General features: G+C 32.3%; 1 protein-coding gene across 1 annotated transcript; it reads right to left on the reverse strand.

Moving 5' to 3' along the window:
- Positions 1-973: 973 nt before the first annotated feature.
- On the reverse strand, positions 974-14,259 carry LOC134717738 (uncharacterized). The gene is made up of 16 exons (XM_063580232.1): positions 13,961-14,259; positions 13,485-13,607; positions 12,716-12,877; positions 12,123-12,189; positions 11,108-11,190; positions 10,515-10,700; positions 8,630-8,848; positions 8,116-8,241; positions 6,945-7,109; positions 6,159-6,280; positions 5,754-5,913; positions 5,069-5,145; positions 3,933-4,086; positions 3,404-3,573; positions 2,537-2,648; positions 974-1,284 (listed from the first exon to the last, which is right to left on the reverse strand). The coding sequence occupies exons 1-16, from the start codon at positions 14,160-14,162 to the stop codon at positions 974-976; spliced, it is 2,439 nt and encodes an 812-aa protein (XP_063436302.1). The 5' UTR covers positions 14,163-14,259.
- Between the last annotated feature and the right edge of the window lie 3,886 nt (positions 14,260-18,145).

Below are 18,145 nucleotides of genomic sequence, written 5' to 3' on the forward strand. Positions count from 1 at the left end.
ACGGTATATCTATAATGAATATAAGAAAAGGAAAGCAAGTAAACAGTGAACAGTGAAATTTACAAAACTAAACCTACAAACAGCTAGTAATAATAATTTATGTAAAATAGCGTCTTAGTACTAAGATAGAGAGAGAATAAAGTCGTCTACACAGTTTAATTGTTTTAATACAACTGATAAACTAATACAAATTTCACACATGGTAACATGGATAATAACATTTACGATACCAATTTTCCTGCACCAGATGCGCATTTCGACAATACATGTCTCTTCAGTGATGCTCGTGGCCAAAATATGTAAAATCCAAAGCTTATATAAAAGATGAAGAGCTATAATCCAAAAGTTCCAAAAAGTATAGCCAAATCCGTGAAAGGAAGACTCGATTATATCGGTCTACATCTGTTATAGTAATTAAGTTATGTAGTTACCTTAGATAAATAATTTCAATACATTACAATTTATAACTACTATGAAACAATATTATCGTTACAAGTAATGAACAAACCACAAGTTTCCTGGTTATACTCTGTTGAACATCACCAGTTGATACAATTGAAACAGCTATTGTATATGAACTGAAATACAAATGGAAATGTTAAAGAAATGTATTTATAAAGAGAAAGTGGTATGTTTGACGAGGAACCGACCAAAACGACGTAGAAGGTTTCAACTATAGGACACCATACGAACTTCAAAAAATTATCAAAATTCCTACTGCATAGTCAGCTATAAAAAGCCCCGAAAAAAACCCAATCTAAACGAACAAGAAATGTTCATTTCTAAATTAAAGAATTGAAACCAAAAATAGTTTTTGAGATCTTTACATTACACAATATGCCAAAACGTATTTGTCGAATAATTTTCTTTTTTATTATATGATCGGATCGTCGTGACGGACTTAAAACATGTTTGTACTGTTTTTGAATTTTGGGATTGTCATTGATATGAACGATTTTCAAACAAGTTTTTTTTATAAAACAAGTGATACATACAATATAACAGAGGGTGTAGTAGGCTTAACAGCCAATAAAACATACAATATAACAGAGGGTGTAGTAGGCTTAACAGCCAATAAAACATACAATATAACAGAGGGTGTAGTAGGCTTAACAGCAAATGTTCCATTAGCACCATCTCCAGCCAACAGTGTATATTCTACAGTTCCGGTTCCGTGAACAAATGAATGATCGTCTGATATTGATACTTGATACGTCTCTGTCACAGTACCACGATTTATAACCTGATAACCAATTAGTCTTTCCTTTCCAATTATAACATCATCTGAAAACAATATTGATGTTATATGTCATTGTGTAGAAATGTACACATATTTAATTTGATAGTAAACTGCTGGTGTGCAGTTCAAATGGACAGTACGAAAAGTCTATGAAAGATGAAACAAAAAAAGAAGGAATCACGAACCCCTCAAACGTATAAACGTGATCCTCGATACCTTACTGCGGAAGGTAAGGATACATTATACATTTTTGTTGATATTGTAAACATTAATATATGTTTTTCTTATTATCGGCAACTTTGAAAACCATTAGACGAAAACACAATTTAAAAATGCCGGGTATCAGTAGTTACAATCTAAGTACAAATTACTAAGCCCTAATTAGTGCTTTGAAAAACATGAAATCAACACGCTAACTTTACTTTTTAAACCTTAGGTTCTTTATCATTTCTTAATTAATAAATTGACAAATTTTAGAAAAGTTTGTTTAAAATCATGTGATTACCGAAGTACTGAATTCTGAATTGATGATACCCTCTAGAGTGGATAGTCAACTTATGCTGTTCATTGTTTGTAAAACAAATGTACTGATCTTATCATCGTATTGTATGATAATAAACTCATCAAAGATACCAGGATTGAATATTATTTATATGCCAGACTCACATTTCGTCTTCAAAAGGAATATCAAGTTCAATGACTCCCGTTAGGGGTTGAGTATTATATTCTTATAAAATATATGAGAGGAACATAGCTCGTATTATTCCAACAACTAGGTTTAGAATAAATGTGTTTATTTCCGATGCAAATACCCTATCAATGAATCAATATTAAAGCCAAAATATGCAATATTTAATGAGTGTTTCCATGTTAAAAAAACACGACTTAAAAGATATTGCCAAAAACCCATCGAAGAACTCACTATGCCAGTATTTGAAATTGTGTATAATTAAATTCATCATAGATACCAGGATTGCAGTTTTATATCTAACGCTCGTTTCGTATACAAAAGACTCATCAGTGACGCACAAATCCAAAAGGTTAAACAGGCCAAATAAAGTACGAAGTTGAAGAGCATTTAGGACCAAGATTCTTATGATAAATGATCTCATCTGGTCAAAATTAATACTGTATGGTGTAGTGTGTCTTATAACAAGGAAATTATATATATCATATGGGTTACGATTTTCTTTTAAATTAAACATTTGGGTGTTTTTAAATCTCAGGTCGGACCTCATTGTTCAAATGTGTTGAGGATCCAGAGCACCGTCTCCCCTCTGAACCTGACATACCTACCAGTTGATGCTGTAATGATTAGTTCAACACTTGCAGGTTTGTATAGTTCCGAAAGCTTCCTTGTGAATGGTCTCCCACTATCGTCGTTACCATATAGTTTAACTTGGAATTCCTGCAATGAGTAGGTATAAGAAGATGTGTTATGCGTGCCAATGAGACAAATCTCCATTCAAGTCACAATTAATAAAATTAAACCATAATAGGTCAAAGTACGGTCTTCAACGCAGAGCCTTAATGATCTATTTTATAATCCCTCAAATGCAATACTGTGTACTTTTGTTCTTTACTGTTATCGGAGTGTTATTGCTTATCAATGCTTTGACAAATCATCACACATTAAAACGTATGTTTCATTGGAGTATAAGCATGATGCGGGAATGGCTGTTTTTTGTAAGCGTGACATATTTTAAATCGTTAAAACGAGTGGAACACGTAAAATTACAAACGGGATCCGGGCCTGGACCAACCTTCCAATTGGACCACTTATACAATTCTGAGAAGGTCTTATTTGTTGTTCTTAATCAAATGATGCCAATACTTCATGTGGTTGAGGGACAGAGGGAGCAGTATACTCTCATTCGTAATAGGATATATGATTAATAAAACAAACAGTACCAGTTGTAAGCAGTGCATATTATGACAATAAAGGGCTTAAATGATGCTACATGATGGCAAGGAATACGGACAATCCATCAGAAGGCAATGTTTTGAGACCTTTAACTTTGTATGTTTTACTAGTTTGAATGAGAACAATATTTATTTGTATACATTTAATTTCCTAAAATAAAACAAGGAAAAAGACTATTGGTTATATCTTTAATCTTATACTGAGGTAAATTTAGTTAAATCAAAATAAACGTAACTTACAGCATGTGGCGTTCTGAAGGTTGCAGCACACAACGTATCGAAATCTCGCTGCAACTGCGAAGCCTCGTGTACCGATATAACACTTCCAGTATTATCGGTCAATGCAATGGTGTGACATGTACCATTTGATACAAGGCCATACACAGACAAAGCAACAGTATAGTTGTTATCTGTAAAACAAAATGGTAAATATTCGAAATTAATACATACATACCATCTATAAGCGACAATTCTGTATTCAATTTCCAGACATTTGAAAGTTTGTGACTAAAAGTAAACACTACATTTACCACATATTATGTTATATCGGCTTCAGCTGTACGTCTACTATATCAACCAAATTGTTTTGATGGCAAGCTATGTGGGGTTGTAACAAAAACGTTTTAAATTAATTTTCCAAGAGAATGCATCTGCCTTTAACATAATCGGTTTTCAATTATTCAACTTCAGAAACTGGTGAAACCGTAAAGAGCATCTAGTAAAATCATCAATGATATGGTAGATATGACTATTTGAACAAAATAGTTACCTAGAATTGGACTGCCTTTCACAGAAACCATATCACCAGTATCTGTGTGTTCTAATAGTTCACTGTTTATCTTGATAGAGCTCTGTGCTGTAATATTTACCTTCCAGTCGTTATTGACATTCCTTCTTAGTTTCATGATACTTCCTGGAGGATGCTGAAACATAATGAAATTTTATTGCCGGAAATGAGGTAAATAAACTAATTATAGATATTAGGATAACAATTTTGTATTAACGCCAAACGCACGTTTCGTCTACTCATCAGTGACGCTCTAATCCAAAGAAATTAAAAAAAAAAAAAAAAAAAAGACCCAAAAAAGTTGAAGAGCATAGAGGACCAAAATTACTAAAAGTTTTGCCAAGTACAGACGAGGTAATCTTTTCCTGAGGTAGAAAAACCTTAGTATTTAAAAATTTCCAAAGCTTTGTAAACATTTAATATATAAATATGACCATAGCAGTGATACAGTTCTTTTAAATAGTAATGCTCAACCAGATCCGTTTATACAAAGCCGACGTGTTATCTTTGTGGTTTATATTTTGCTCACTTTGACTTTGTTAGATATTGACATATAATGTAATTGTCATGTTCATTCAAAGATCGGGTTAATACCAGAGAGTTTAGTTATAGCAAAACAATTTGTTGTGCAGGTGTTCTTTAAAAACAAAGGAACAACAGGAACATGGAATCGGATTAAAAACAAACGCCAACATACAGACAAACTACTTGATAACAAATGTCAACTTTCTGATTTGATACAATATATTGTGAGAACAAGGTTTTCGGTTGAACCTGTCGCTTTTATGACATTGTTAAATAACATCCCTAAAATGACAACATTACGTGACAGAAAAAAGGACAATCACCCACAATATCACTCATTACAGAGACATGCGCAAACAAATAATATACAAGTTAACATAACATGCAAAGCGATCATCGAACATCTTCCATCAACGATAGACAGCATTGGATATAAAAAAAAAAACAGTGACACACTTATGAAACGTATAATCTTGGACTGCATACACTTATTTTCACAATACAAATCCAATCATTGAGTTCCGTTTATATTTGAAGCTGTCTTTATTATTAATATTGCAGGGTACTGTATATGTACATAAATTATATTATACCTGGATTGATATAATGGTTTCGCCTGATGAGGTATATATTCGTGTTGACTTTCCAGATGTATATGTCTCCAATGTCCCTATTACAAAATTAAAAACATAAAGTTCTTAAGGTTGCAAACATGACGCGAAAACGATATAAGTGAAGGGCTAATTATCCGAAAAAAGTTTCCAGTAAAGTCAGATCTTGGGTCAGATATAAACTATAAACATACCAAATAATGGCAACAGAAACGACGACAAAACAAGCAACAGCTCATAAAACAATACACAGAAGACTTCAGATTTAACAACCACGTACCTGGAATGCATCCGTTTTCTCCTCGTTCAGAAGTTAGAATAGGTATGTTTATGTGGTTTTTGTTTACCAAATCTTAAAACATGATCAAACATTTGACACAGTTATCAATAGACCTCTCAGCACAAGTGTTGTCATTGGTCATTTAGATGTAGTCGGAGTGAGCGTGACTTCTATCTATCGCTATATGCTGTTTACACTAATCTTAATCTGCCACGGCTGCGGAAGAGTGTGTCTAGTCGTAGGCTATCGAAGATGTCTTCTAAATTGATATGGTACTAATTTTAAATCTACCACTAAAAGAAATTGTATATTCATCTCGAAATATAGCACAAACTATTACAAATGGTAAGTTTACCTGACTTATATATTATGTTAAATATTACATACCATTAGCATAATATATATCTACATCTGTTTCTGCAGATGACCCAGTAACACTTATCTTCAGCACTGTGATTGTACTATCAACGGTAATATTTTGGTCATCAGTTTTTGCAGCCGACCAGTCAAACGAATCTATTATTATTTCACTAGACGGAAATGTTTCCTACAATATTTAAGAAAATCTAAATTATTTTTTCCAATAAAAATCAGATTGTACTTATCCGTCAAATGTTAAACCTGTTCGGTCTTTTTCGTTATATAAAACTTTAATAACATGATATAAACTACATGTATGTCATGCACAGAAATATTCTTGATTTTTACAAACTGATATTGAGTTCTTACAACTGAAGTCCTAATGTTAGGTGTAGCTTTTGAACAACATAACTAAACATAATAATATTTTACCCCTATAACAGTGTCTAGGACATTTCCAATGTTTTCTTTGTCTGTTTCATAAACACTTCCACCAGTTGCTTCAGCTATTTGTTGGAAAAATGACAATGATGATGCAGACCTTTCATGCCGACCTGAAATAACAGAATACACTTTTAAAATTTAAGCTGATTTAACACTAGCAATCATTTAAAAAGGTAAAGGATAAGTAAAATTGATAGATTTATTGATGACAGCTTTTAATTACATGCCATATCTGGATACATCATTGTGTATTAATTTGCTGGTCCTTAAGCTTTAGAAGTGTTTAGAGGTTTTTTTTAACATTTGGGCATAGCAAGCTTAAGCTTAATCGAGATTCGGCAAAAACTTTGTCTTCTCATTTTAAATGCTCTTCAACTGTTTTAATGATATTGACCTTCTTATTTTATTTTTTCGTTTGAATTGTTTTGCCTCTTTCAATAAGGGGGCGTGTAAAAGCTATGTAGTATGGGGTTTTGCTCATTGTTAAATGCCGTACGATGACCAATAGTTGTAAACATCTATGTCCATTGGTATAATGCGGAGAATTGTTTTAAACCCAATCAAAACAGTTATTCTTATATTGCTTAAATATTCAGAAATATTCTGCTTAGTTAAATGTAATGTCGGTCAATTAGCTGAGAAGGGAACCAATATGTTGGATTTAAACATTGTTATGTTAAGTGCAATGACTTTAAAATGTTTGAACAATGTTAATTATAAGTAAACAGCATATACAGATTAGAACAGTTTTATTTTCATCATAAATATACAAACCTAATGCTGATCGTTTTTTGAGATCACACTGATTGGTTAACAATGAAGATACTGAGATATTCTTTGCTTTGGCTGCATCAATGACTTCTTGCATGCGGTTAGCATCTTTTGCGTCTGCATCCGTAAATACATACAGAGGTGAATCATCTCTCATTAGTTCTATTGCTGTGCAATGAAAGGATTTCATCATTTTCATGCATGTGATATCACACACCCAAATAAACATTTAACAAATTCAGAATTACTGAATAATCAGTTAACTTACAGAAACCATTTGGAAAATTTGTGTTTTGCCTTAAATAATGTGTTTATTTGTACACGCGAAAATAGAACTACCGTCAAAACAATATTTAGGTTTAGAAGCAAAGAACCCAATTGTGAAACTGGATCAATAAAGTTGTATTTTATTAAATTCTGTTGGACACGACATAATGGCATTAACCTTTAGAGTAATTTTTCTTGCACGTAAAAGACACCCTTGAAGATTTCAAAAAGGAACAGACTAACGCTGCTACAAGGCATCACGCGCACCCGCAAAGTTGAAAGGGATTGATATAAGTTGTGATGTTTCCCAATCCACTATAAATAAATATGTTTAAACTAAAATTTGGTCCATCAGAACGTAAAAAATACACAGAACAAACTGAAATATAAATCATTTACTAACTTAACCGAATACCAGATACAAGGGAAATTTCAGTCAATATTATTAACAACTGTTTGATACATTTCTCTTATACATAAGGTTTTATATATTGTCCCTTCATTTTGTGATTGAAGATATACTGGTCCTACCAGAGAGCATGATTTTTGTTTTAATCTTCAGTATAAAATTTAAAAATAAAGTTTCATATTGGAGGAAACGTGAACTTTATTTGTAATCACTAAATGAAGGCAACAGTAGTATACCGTGTCAAAACTCATAAATCCATGGACAAAAAAAAACAAAATCGGAGTAACAAACTAAAACCGAGGGAAACGCATTAATTATAAGAGGAGAACAACGACATAACACTAAAATGTAACATACACAGAAACGGACCGAGCAACAGTATTTCTATATCTGATATAATATCAGAAGGTGTGGTATCATTGCCAATGGGAAATCAATCCCACAAATTTCAAATAGCTTGAATGTAATAAGCAATTCATAATGATGTTTGTATAATACCTGCTAACATCCCCGCTGCTGCGTATTCAGGACAGTCTGGATTATCACCACCGATTGATTCAATTGTTTGAACTTTGTTGATCATTTCATACCCATCTTCATACTTATAGGCGGAATTCCAGCTTTCTAAAATAATAAGTAAAATATAGTGGTCTAGCGGGACGGCTACAGTGCAGGCGATTTGGTGTCACGATATCTCAGTAGCATGGGTTCGATTCCCGGCGAGGGAGGAACATTAACTTTGTGAAAGCAAATGTAGAGATCTAACATTGTTGGGTGATGTTTAGACGAGTTGTATATATATATTCATGGACGAAAATAATCGGTATTCATCATTTTCTTTTCATTTACTATAATAATCATATCATAGAAAAATGAGGGGTTACAAGCTTGATAATATAAAATAAAAGGCGCTAAGTGTAACAAAATAAGGACATTATAATCATTTTACCAAATGCAGAAAGTAACAAATTTTAGAATCAAAATGTAAAAAACATGATAAAACAATTCCTACCTGGATCATGAAACAAAGACAGAACATAATCAGCGGGTTCATTGGCAGATCCTACAGTATTTGTTAACAGTTCTAACACATATTCTTTTACAGCATCAATATCGTCTGCCATAGAACCAGTATAGTCTATTGCCATAGCTAGAGTCATATCCTTCCGTCTTTTAACATGAAATACATCTTCAAATAATGTTGGTCCAATTGTGTATAACACTCCAGTTCCTAGACAAAAAAGTTAATAATGCAAGTGACAGTATTTTGTTTGTTAGATTAAATGATGATTTTAGTCAAGGCTGGAACCGCCTCTTTTATCGAAATGTTTGTATAAAAGATAGTGAACGTTGAAATGAGTCTAGGGCAATGCCTTTGGCTGATCAAAACTAAAGAACACTCCCCCTGAATATTATTCTCTCCACTCTAGTCTTGATAAATTTTGTTATTAGTTTAAGGAAAGCCATACCGGATAGACAATATTGACAATAAGCATACCGACAGAATAGGGTTTATTGCAACATTATTATTTTCGGATTTTATATTTCCATGCAAAGGTTTATACTTATATTAAAAAAACGACGGATGTAGTACACGGAGCAGGATTGGCTTATCGGTTAATCCAGAACATCTTAAATCATTCCTTGTTTGAGTTAATCTGGGTCCCTGTTGCTCAGTCTTTAGTTTTCTATATTTTTTTTTTTTTTTTTTTTTAACATTCATAAATTCTTTATTGCACTCTTTGCTGTTTTAACAAATTACTTAATGTACAGCATTCCATCAAGTATCCCTGTTACATACAATTATAACTGATATCCAGGGAGAATATACAGTAAAACTTATCTTATTTTATACATAGCCATTTAATACATTTTCTATATTTTGTTAATATACTGTTTTATTAACTGCTTATTGGTAATTTCTCTTTTTTCCTTTTGCCATGGTTTTATTTTCAACTTATAATTTCATGGCGTTGTCAGTTTATTTAAGTTTTATGAGTTTGACTGTCCCTTCGGTATCTTTCGTCCCTCTTCAATGTTCTTTTCGCTTTTATTGAAAACCGAATCAATAGAGGAGCTTTTCTACACGTCTTTATCTTTACACTACACAAAGAATGAATTAAACGAAAATTTTACTGCAACGAATATACACGAGAAAAGAATACATGTTGGTAAATAATAAAGCTTCCAATCGAATTTGTGATACCGCAATGATATCGAAGATCTCTCACTAATTACAAATATCTTGACGGATAAAATATTCAAGATAAAACCAAAGACAACCCTTGATGAGGTTCATAATGACAATAAATACAAAATACCGTGAGGCTGGAAACAGGTTCTGTGTAAAGAATCACTTGAAAGTAAAGCAAAGAAACCTGTATATTTTCGAGAATAAAAAAAACATAGACCGTACAATAGTGACGGTTGTCATTTTTTTTTTTGTATGTGTTATGTGTTAATTTGTAGATCTCCTTTATTTCGTATTTTCCGTTTGAGTAATAAGAATATAAATGTGTTTTATCATGAGTTTACAAATTTACAAAACGTTTTAAAATAGAATATCAATACACTTGTATATAACCGTCCAATCAGTTTCTAAACCGAGGGTCCTCGGTGGCCGAGTGATCTTTGTAGTTACAACTGGAATCACTAGCTAGTCAACACTGAGGATGCACTCAACTACAATTTTAATAACCTAGGATTGTCAGTTTTTCTATCGAAGGTAGGTGGTTTTATCCGGGTACCCTACACCATAAAACAATGGCGTAAAAAGAGGTGTTTAAACACCAAATATCATAATATTTAAACAGTTTCGCAATTATATATTCAATTGCAAAGCTAAACTGAACAACCGATACCAATTTAAAAATAATTCAAAGAGGCTAATTACTGACCATTTGCAACAAGGAAGTTCTCAGTAGCCTGAACAGCGGCCGTATATGCCTGGTTGTGTAAATGAGAATGTGGTGACCATGCAGGGGTAATGGAATCCTTATTGATGCCACATCTTGCCACAAGTTTCCTGCTGTCATCGTCAGGACCTCCATGACTACATTTACCGGTTGATGAACCTATGGCCTCTTAAAAAATTACAGAACTGAACTTAAGACTTTTTGTTCCAGTTTTAACATTAAAGCATAATTTTTTCATATAATAATTTGAAACTTCATACTTTTTTTTGTATAGTTTAATACCAATTTATAGTTGAATTCTACAATTCTCATATTTTTGTTTTGTTTTAAGAATTATTGTTATCACACGATCGGTTTAAGATTATATTTGATAAACGCATTTAATTGACTAATGTCATATGTGCGTTGTAATGAGAATAAAACAATATGCACTACACAGCATTTGCATGTCAGATATAACTATATCAACCTCATCCACAATTTAAATAATATTTAATAAACTTAGATATTGGATGCCATGTTAGGTTAGAATTTTCAAAATTTTATTAAGTTTAGCGAAATTAAATGTTACCTACTTGCAGGTTTGGTATTGCCTCTTCCGTGATGGTATCCGCTGGTCAATTTACCGTTCACTCTTATGTTGTTCTTACATCCAGAACTAAAACAACAAGATTATATGGATTATGAACAATTCAACGACGCAGTGGAAAAATAAGAAATATACTCATATGGCAAATGTAGGTGAAAAAATGTAAAGTACACTTTGCAGAAACGGAATATACTCTATGAACCAGTTAATGCAGCTTCTGTCGAATATATATGAGGGTTGCGTGAAAAGATCCCAAAAGGCGCATACTTACTCTTATGCTTCTTCCTAAATACTCGTTAATAATGTTTGATACTGTACCTTTTGTTTGTGCATTATTGTGCGCGTTTAAAAGGTGGAGGATTTGAATATAAAAATTACATGACCATATTGTATTGCCATATATGACTTTCAAACATCGTAACCTATTTGGTCAAGGTAGTTTTGGATGAAGTTGAAGTCCAATCAACTTGAAACTTAGTACACATGTTAACTATGATATGATCGTTCTAATTTTAATGCCAAATTAAAGTATTGACCCCAATTTCACGGCCCAGTGATCATGTAAAATGATAAAGCGAGTGGGGCATCCGTGTACTATGGACACATTCTTGTTCATAAAAATTTGTCAAGTTTTTTGTTGCAATAGATAGTATATAAAATTATTTGATATTTGTGGTAAATTCAAGGTCCTCAATTCCGTGTCAGTTTACCGTATAAACCTGTGTGTTGGTTTGCTGTGTCATTTACATATCTCCTTTTAGATATGTAAACATTAGAACTGAATACTATAGATTATCGTATTTGTCGATTTAAGAGACTGATATCGTGGTCAATTACAAAAATGTTAGTTTTGGATTTACTTCAGGTAAATACACAAAAGTTATTCAAATTAAATGTATGCAAAGTAATCGATACCATCTATTAAATCTTATTTTAACATAAAACCCCCTACTTCCTTGTTCATGTGTTTTATCTAATTCTAATTTAATCTTTTTACATACTTGTAATCTGCATTATCTAGACAGGTGTCTTCTTCCAAAGCCGCTACTTCCATTAAATCATTTATTCCTGTTATAAAAAAACATGATGTGAGGGTTAATTGTGGTAATTGATATAATTTTTTTAATTGATCATACATTATTGTTGAGAGCAAATTCAAGTGTTTTTTGGGTTTTTTTTAAACGCTTGTTTTCAAGTTAAAAGTGCATATACATGTTCTATTTCAATGACAAAATATGAAATGCTAATTGCTTTGCTCATTGTTGAAGGCCGTACGGTGACCTATAGTTGTTACTGTCTGTGTCATTTTGGTTTTTTTTGTGGATAGTTGTCTCATTGGCAATCATACCACATCTTATTTTTTATAAGCATTTAAAAAGTTGTTTTAAAGAGAACAATGCATATGAATTTGGTACCGAGTCTCGTGGTGTTCAGTTCTTCTCTCATATATTTTGATAATCAAATCATTAATCCAAATGTTCATTAATCAAATACTTGTGAAACTTTGTACTTTTTGTTGTACACATGTTTCATTGACTTTTAACCAACTTGTTATTCTGAAAATCCAACCATTCATCAATATGCTCATATTTACCAAAATCTTCATATGCAATACCACCGTTCATTTCCACCCAGTTCGTATTACTGTAGAAAGATTGTATAGTATAGAGGCATTCGCCAAGCTGTTTTACGAATTCGTCAATGTCATCTTTTCGCGCAATCAGTTTCTGTTTACAAGATTTTACGAAGTTATGCGCTGGAATCAAAATAGATCATGTGATAATGACAATCAATAATAAGTGACTAGTATATATAAATTGTAAAAGCAATATTAGATCATTGAAGTTTTCAAAGACATTTCTGCGGAAATTGGCACATGTGAATCGGTAGAGTATCTTTGAAGTCGTAAATCATAAGACGGGAAGTGAAATGTTTAAGGTAAACTAGATTTCATGTACATCTACATATTTTGGTGCTTTAATTATTTGTCAAATATTTCATTTTCACAGTGTCTATTGGTTATCTATGCTACTAGATTGCTTCTTTTTTTCGATTACTTCTGAGATGCTTAATTCCCCCGAAAAAACATATGTTTTAATATTTTCCATGTTTGTTAAATTGAATGATTTTTCAGAAATTAATCATATTTACATGATTGTCTTTTTTTATGCAGAAAACAAAAAGTACTATCACATTCAGCTCTTGACTTGATATTTCCAACGATATAGTCTATTGAATCTTTAGTAAAGAACAAATCACTTGCGTGATGCATTGGCCCTAACAATTGGTGAAGAGTATGCATTATAGAAAAGAAAAAGAACATTTATTATAGGGACTAACTATGCTTGTAATTTAAAGTTTACCGAGAAAGATTTGATCGGCGTGACAGTGAAAATAAGCTGTATCTTTCCTGTTCTCCTGTGTATCAGCAACCGCCTTTCTTAATGCAAATACTTTCTCAAACATTGTATTCTTGCCATTGGGATCTAAAAGTGTACAAAAAGAAATAATGCATGGAAGGCATAGATTTATTGGAAATTTGCGAGTTGCTTGATATTGGAATTTTATCCTGAGTGTTAATTTCAATGTGTGTATAGAAAATATTTTATTTCGTAAAACAAAACCCTTACATGCACATTTCTAGACCTTAAGCAAATGAACCTCACTTTCATAACTTTATTTAAAAGTCGGATGCAGTGTGTGGTTTTACTTTTTGTGGGCGCTCAACCCTCAGCTCTAACATGAGACGGTCACTGTGGTGTAACAGCCTAAACCATAAGAACAAACTGTAAAAATCAGTGGCAAATTACGTTCAATAAGAAAAAGAAGGTTGTCTTACCGTCTCGAAAGAAATCATCTAAAGATCCGACTCCTTTATTGGCAATAGTATACTTGCTAATCGCTCGGAAGGTTCCCGGTCCTGTTATATCTAAGTGGGTTTTAGTCCTCCAGTTTCCATCTCGCAATGATCTCGCAAAGAAACCACTGATCAGATCAATACATATCGAAAAAATTATAATAATGATACTGATATAATTCATTTTTAAGTAAACAACTTCTTGCGATTATAAACACAGTCTATTGCTATTTACATTATGTAATCAAACGTATTCGCATACAATTACATCAACCGACTTCATGGAAGATAATTATTAACTAGATGTCACCAACAATTCATTCTCATTTTCTCATTTATGGCACAGGTCCAGTCATTATATACATTGAGGGGTTAAAGACATATTTCATATCACTTCCTAATTCATGATTATTTTTAAAACATTGAAATAGCTCAGTGTTCAATATTCAAAAAATCAATTGATTTATACAATAAAAGGTAGATAAAAAAGGTTTGTATTCAAAAATGGATATGTGCATTTAAATGTCTATGTTATATATAATAACCGTTATTTCTATATGTAAAGAATCATTATGATAACTGTTATTATATTTCAAATGTATTCTGTTCTATAAAAGATTACTTCCTTGTCAGCAGTTTAAACTAATTTTATAATTTTTATTAAGACATTAATCTAAATCATGTAAAAGGTTTTTTTGTTGTATAAACACTTTTTTCATTATCTTGTTTTGATTTTACCCTTGTGAATTTGTTTTTGTAATATATTTAATAAATCAGTAAATACTTAAAATAAGTTCAATGTAGGATAACATTTCTTAATTCACATAGTTTCTTCACTGACCTCCCCCCTCCCTTTTTGACCTAATTTGGGAAAATTGATTAACCTATATGGATATATGTTAAATCGATTTTGGATTAACAAAACTTGAAGCAATGTTGCCCGCTCCCTTTTCACCACTCTCAAATTATTTGATTTAAGTTTTGTTATCCTACATCGATCTTTTGATGTCGGCAAAGTCAAAGATGAAACAGATATATAAGATGCAGTTAAATGTGTATAATTACAGCTTTTTATGGGTAAAGTATCATAGTTGCTAACCGTTATAATATTTGAACTGTATTCAGCTCTAAACGACTACTTCCTTGTTGGCAGTTTTTTTTTTATAATTATTGTACAGACATTAACCTCAATCGCAAACAACCTTTAGTTTCTATATTTTCTATGTTTATTTTTTTTCATTCCATATCTAATTTGTTCAACATAATAAATTGCTTGAAAGTTGAAAAAAATCGAAATTTTTGACTCGTTAGCCGACATTTTGAGTCCGGAAGTCACCTTAAGTTTCATTAATGTATTGTCTAGTCGTTATTTATGAACTGTCATTTTCTTTTTATCAAATCTAACAATGGATTTTACATATAACACACCTTTCAAAGGATTAACAAATATTGGATAATTTGTTATGACGCCATTTTCAAAATGTGTGGTGGCCATCTTGAAAAAATGATTATTTTTTCTGGCCAGCAGCGGATTTTTTATTAGTATCATTTAATTAACCTTTATACCAAATTTCATGCTTGTATCACGAAATGCACAATTATGTCCATAATATCTCCCACTAGTGGAAGATATTAGCAGGCAAAATCGAGGGAATTGTGCAAATGATGATACAAGCATGACAAATACCACAAAGCATCTTTATTATATACTTTTAAAGAAACGACTGCTGGCCATTGAAAAAAATAATTTTTTCAAGATGGCCACCGCTGTTTTCTAAAATGGCTGGTTTTTTTCAGTTTGAAAATACTGATTTTTTCTGGAAAACTTTTCGTTTACCTTCTTTTAGTGAAAAACAGCTGTCAGATTTGGTAGCTACCTTCTTTACATGTGAATAGTTCACTAGACATGATTATTTGACACATACAAGGTTTGCGCATGCGCGAACATGTAACAAAATTCATGAAAAAATATTTTAACTATTTACTGTAAAATAAGTGAGTTGGGATTTTAAATGATATAATGATTTGGTTTGATAACATTTTTCAAGGTTATGACACACATGATTTAACAATGTTGCGCATGCGCAAACTATTTTATGACATAATGAGTGATTTGTATGTACTACCAGGGCAAACTGGTATGAATCGTAGTTCATCTCATTACTCTAAAAGGCAAGTAAGTGTAAAATCTATGATGCAACTGTTTAAAAACAAGCCAATTCAGTTGCAATGATCAGGTATTTGATGGATAAGATGGAAAATGTGGTTAAAACGAGAAAAAACATCAAAAGTAACGGCAGATCAGCCACTGGTAATGGATATTCAGTTGGAATTGCCTGATTTTTACAGAGAAGATAGGTTTATCGTCATGTAAGGTGGATTTCACATTGAAATGACTTGTTATAAAATTCGTGGTGATATATTACGTGACGATAGATGGACACATGTGTCATGTGTTCTCACTAAAACCATTATTGCAACACCTAGAACGGCATATTCTTGAATGTATGTTAAAATGTACCTAGGACTAGACACGCGCATCAGATAACTCTATGTGTTTTAGCTTGGAAGGTATATATCGGCTTAAGAAAGCTAAACACAGGAATTATAATCATGTCATGACTCTGTGACGTTCAATGATTTGATAAGACTGGCGTAAGAAAATATAGTCATCTCTACAACATTTCAATTCCTGGCGTTCAATTATCAAATAAGAACTTCTTATGAATTTGGTTGTATGCTTATTTCATGAGTCAGATTTTGTACAAACAGTCCATATAAAGCATGATACTGTACTCATTTAGGTCTTGATCGTGTAACATATTCTCGATCGCGACCGACCTTCTCCGAGATATGGCTTCCCTTCTCCTAAGTCACCCACAGGTGGCAATTGATTTTGAAAATGATAATTTTACTGTACGTAAGACCAGAAAATATTTTTCTTATAACACAATTGATCAGACAAAAACAGAATAATGCAATTGTAAAGGGCGATGTGTTGTCATAGGTTTAACCGAAGACCTCATTAAGACGTTTTGATGGTATCTAGACCAGAAGTCAGTAGACTATCAGATAAATTTGCAAGATCTATAGTGGTTTGAGGCATTCTATAATAGATGAACGACTTAATGAACACACAAGGGTTTCTTTCAAAAGATCAAAGGCAAATAATTTGAAGATCGTTTGAAGCAAATACATAACGAAGGAGAACCGGTTTCTTATAACCAGATTAAAAAGAACACCTCCTATCATGTCAGTAAAATAAAACTGTAAACGTTTTTGTAAAAATCAAAGCTAGAGCTATTAGATATCTTTTCTACACTTTTATTTTTTGTCGGAGTGGACAAATTTATTTGGAATATTTCTTAATCCATAAAGACAAACTGCTCCTCCGTTTTTTTCTTCGGATGTCATTTTAGACAGTGGTATTAAATCGGTGCAAATGGATAAACTTGAAACATTTTGTAATTTGTATATCCAAATTCTGACGCATTTATCGTTGATAGAGCAGCAATGGTTAATGCCAGGCCACCTTGTAGGGAATCAATATTGGATGATTTTGCAATTGTGTTTTACGGCCTTAAATAAAATCTTGCATCGATAAGTATTCAAGAGTAGATATTGTGTTAGATTTACTAAATGAATCATTGAAAGGCTAGATGTGAGAAATCAAAAGTTGGGTTCTTGAGTAGTTTTCTCTATGAAGCGAAACGAAATTTTTCAAGTGTCTTGCCGACAGAAATGCTTCTGTAGAGACTAATAAGGATATTTTCCAGCTACCCCTTGTAAGCATGGAGAAGCAGATATACGAATGTTTGTCCATGTTCGACCTGATTATGAAAATTGTTGTAGGATGGTCATTTAAGGTAGCACCGACACAGATGTAGTAGTATTAAGAATTGCAGTACTCCAAAAATATGGTGGAACAATCTGTGAATAGGTTTTGGCTGAATGAAGACTTTTGATGGCTTCCTGTACGTGATATATCAAATGCGTTTGGTCCTCGTGTAGCTATTCTTCCTTTCATTCATACATTCGGTGCATGTGACACTAAGGGAATAGGTCAGTTTGGATGACATAGGAAGTATTTCAACATGTAAGGGACTTACTTATTTCTTTGCTGAAATATAAAGACACATACAAGGACATAACAGAAGCACTTGTTTG

This window comes from Mytilus trossulus, chromosome 5 (assembly GCF_036588685.1).
Source record: "Mytilus trossulus isolate FHL-02 chromosome 5, PNRI_Mtr1.1.1.hap1, whole genome shotgun sequence".
NCBI classification, from domain to species: Eukaryota; Metazoa; Mollusca; class Bivalvia; order Mytilida; family Mytilidae; genus Mytilus; species Mytilus trossulus.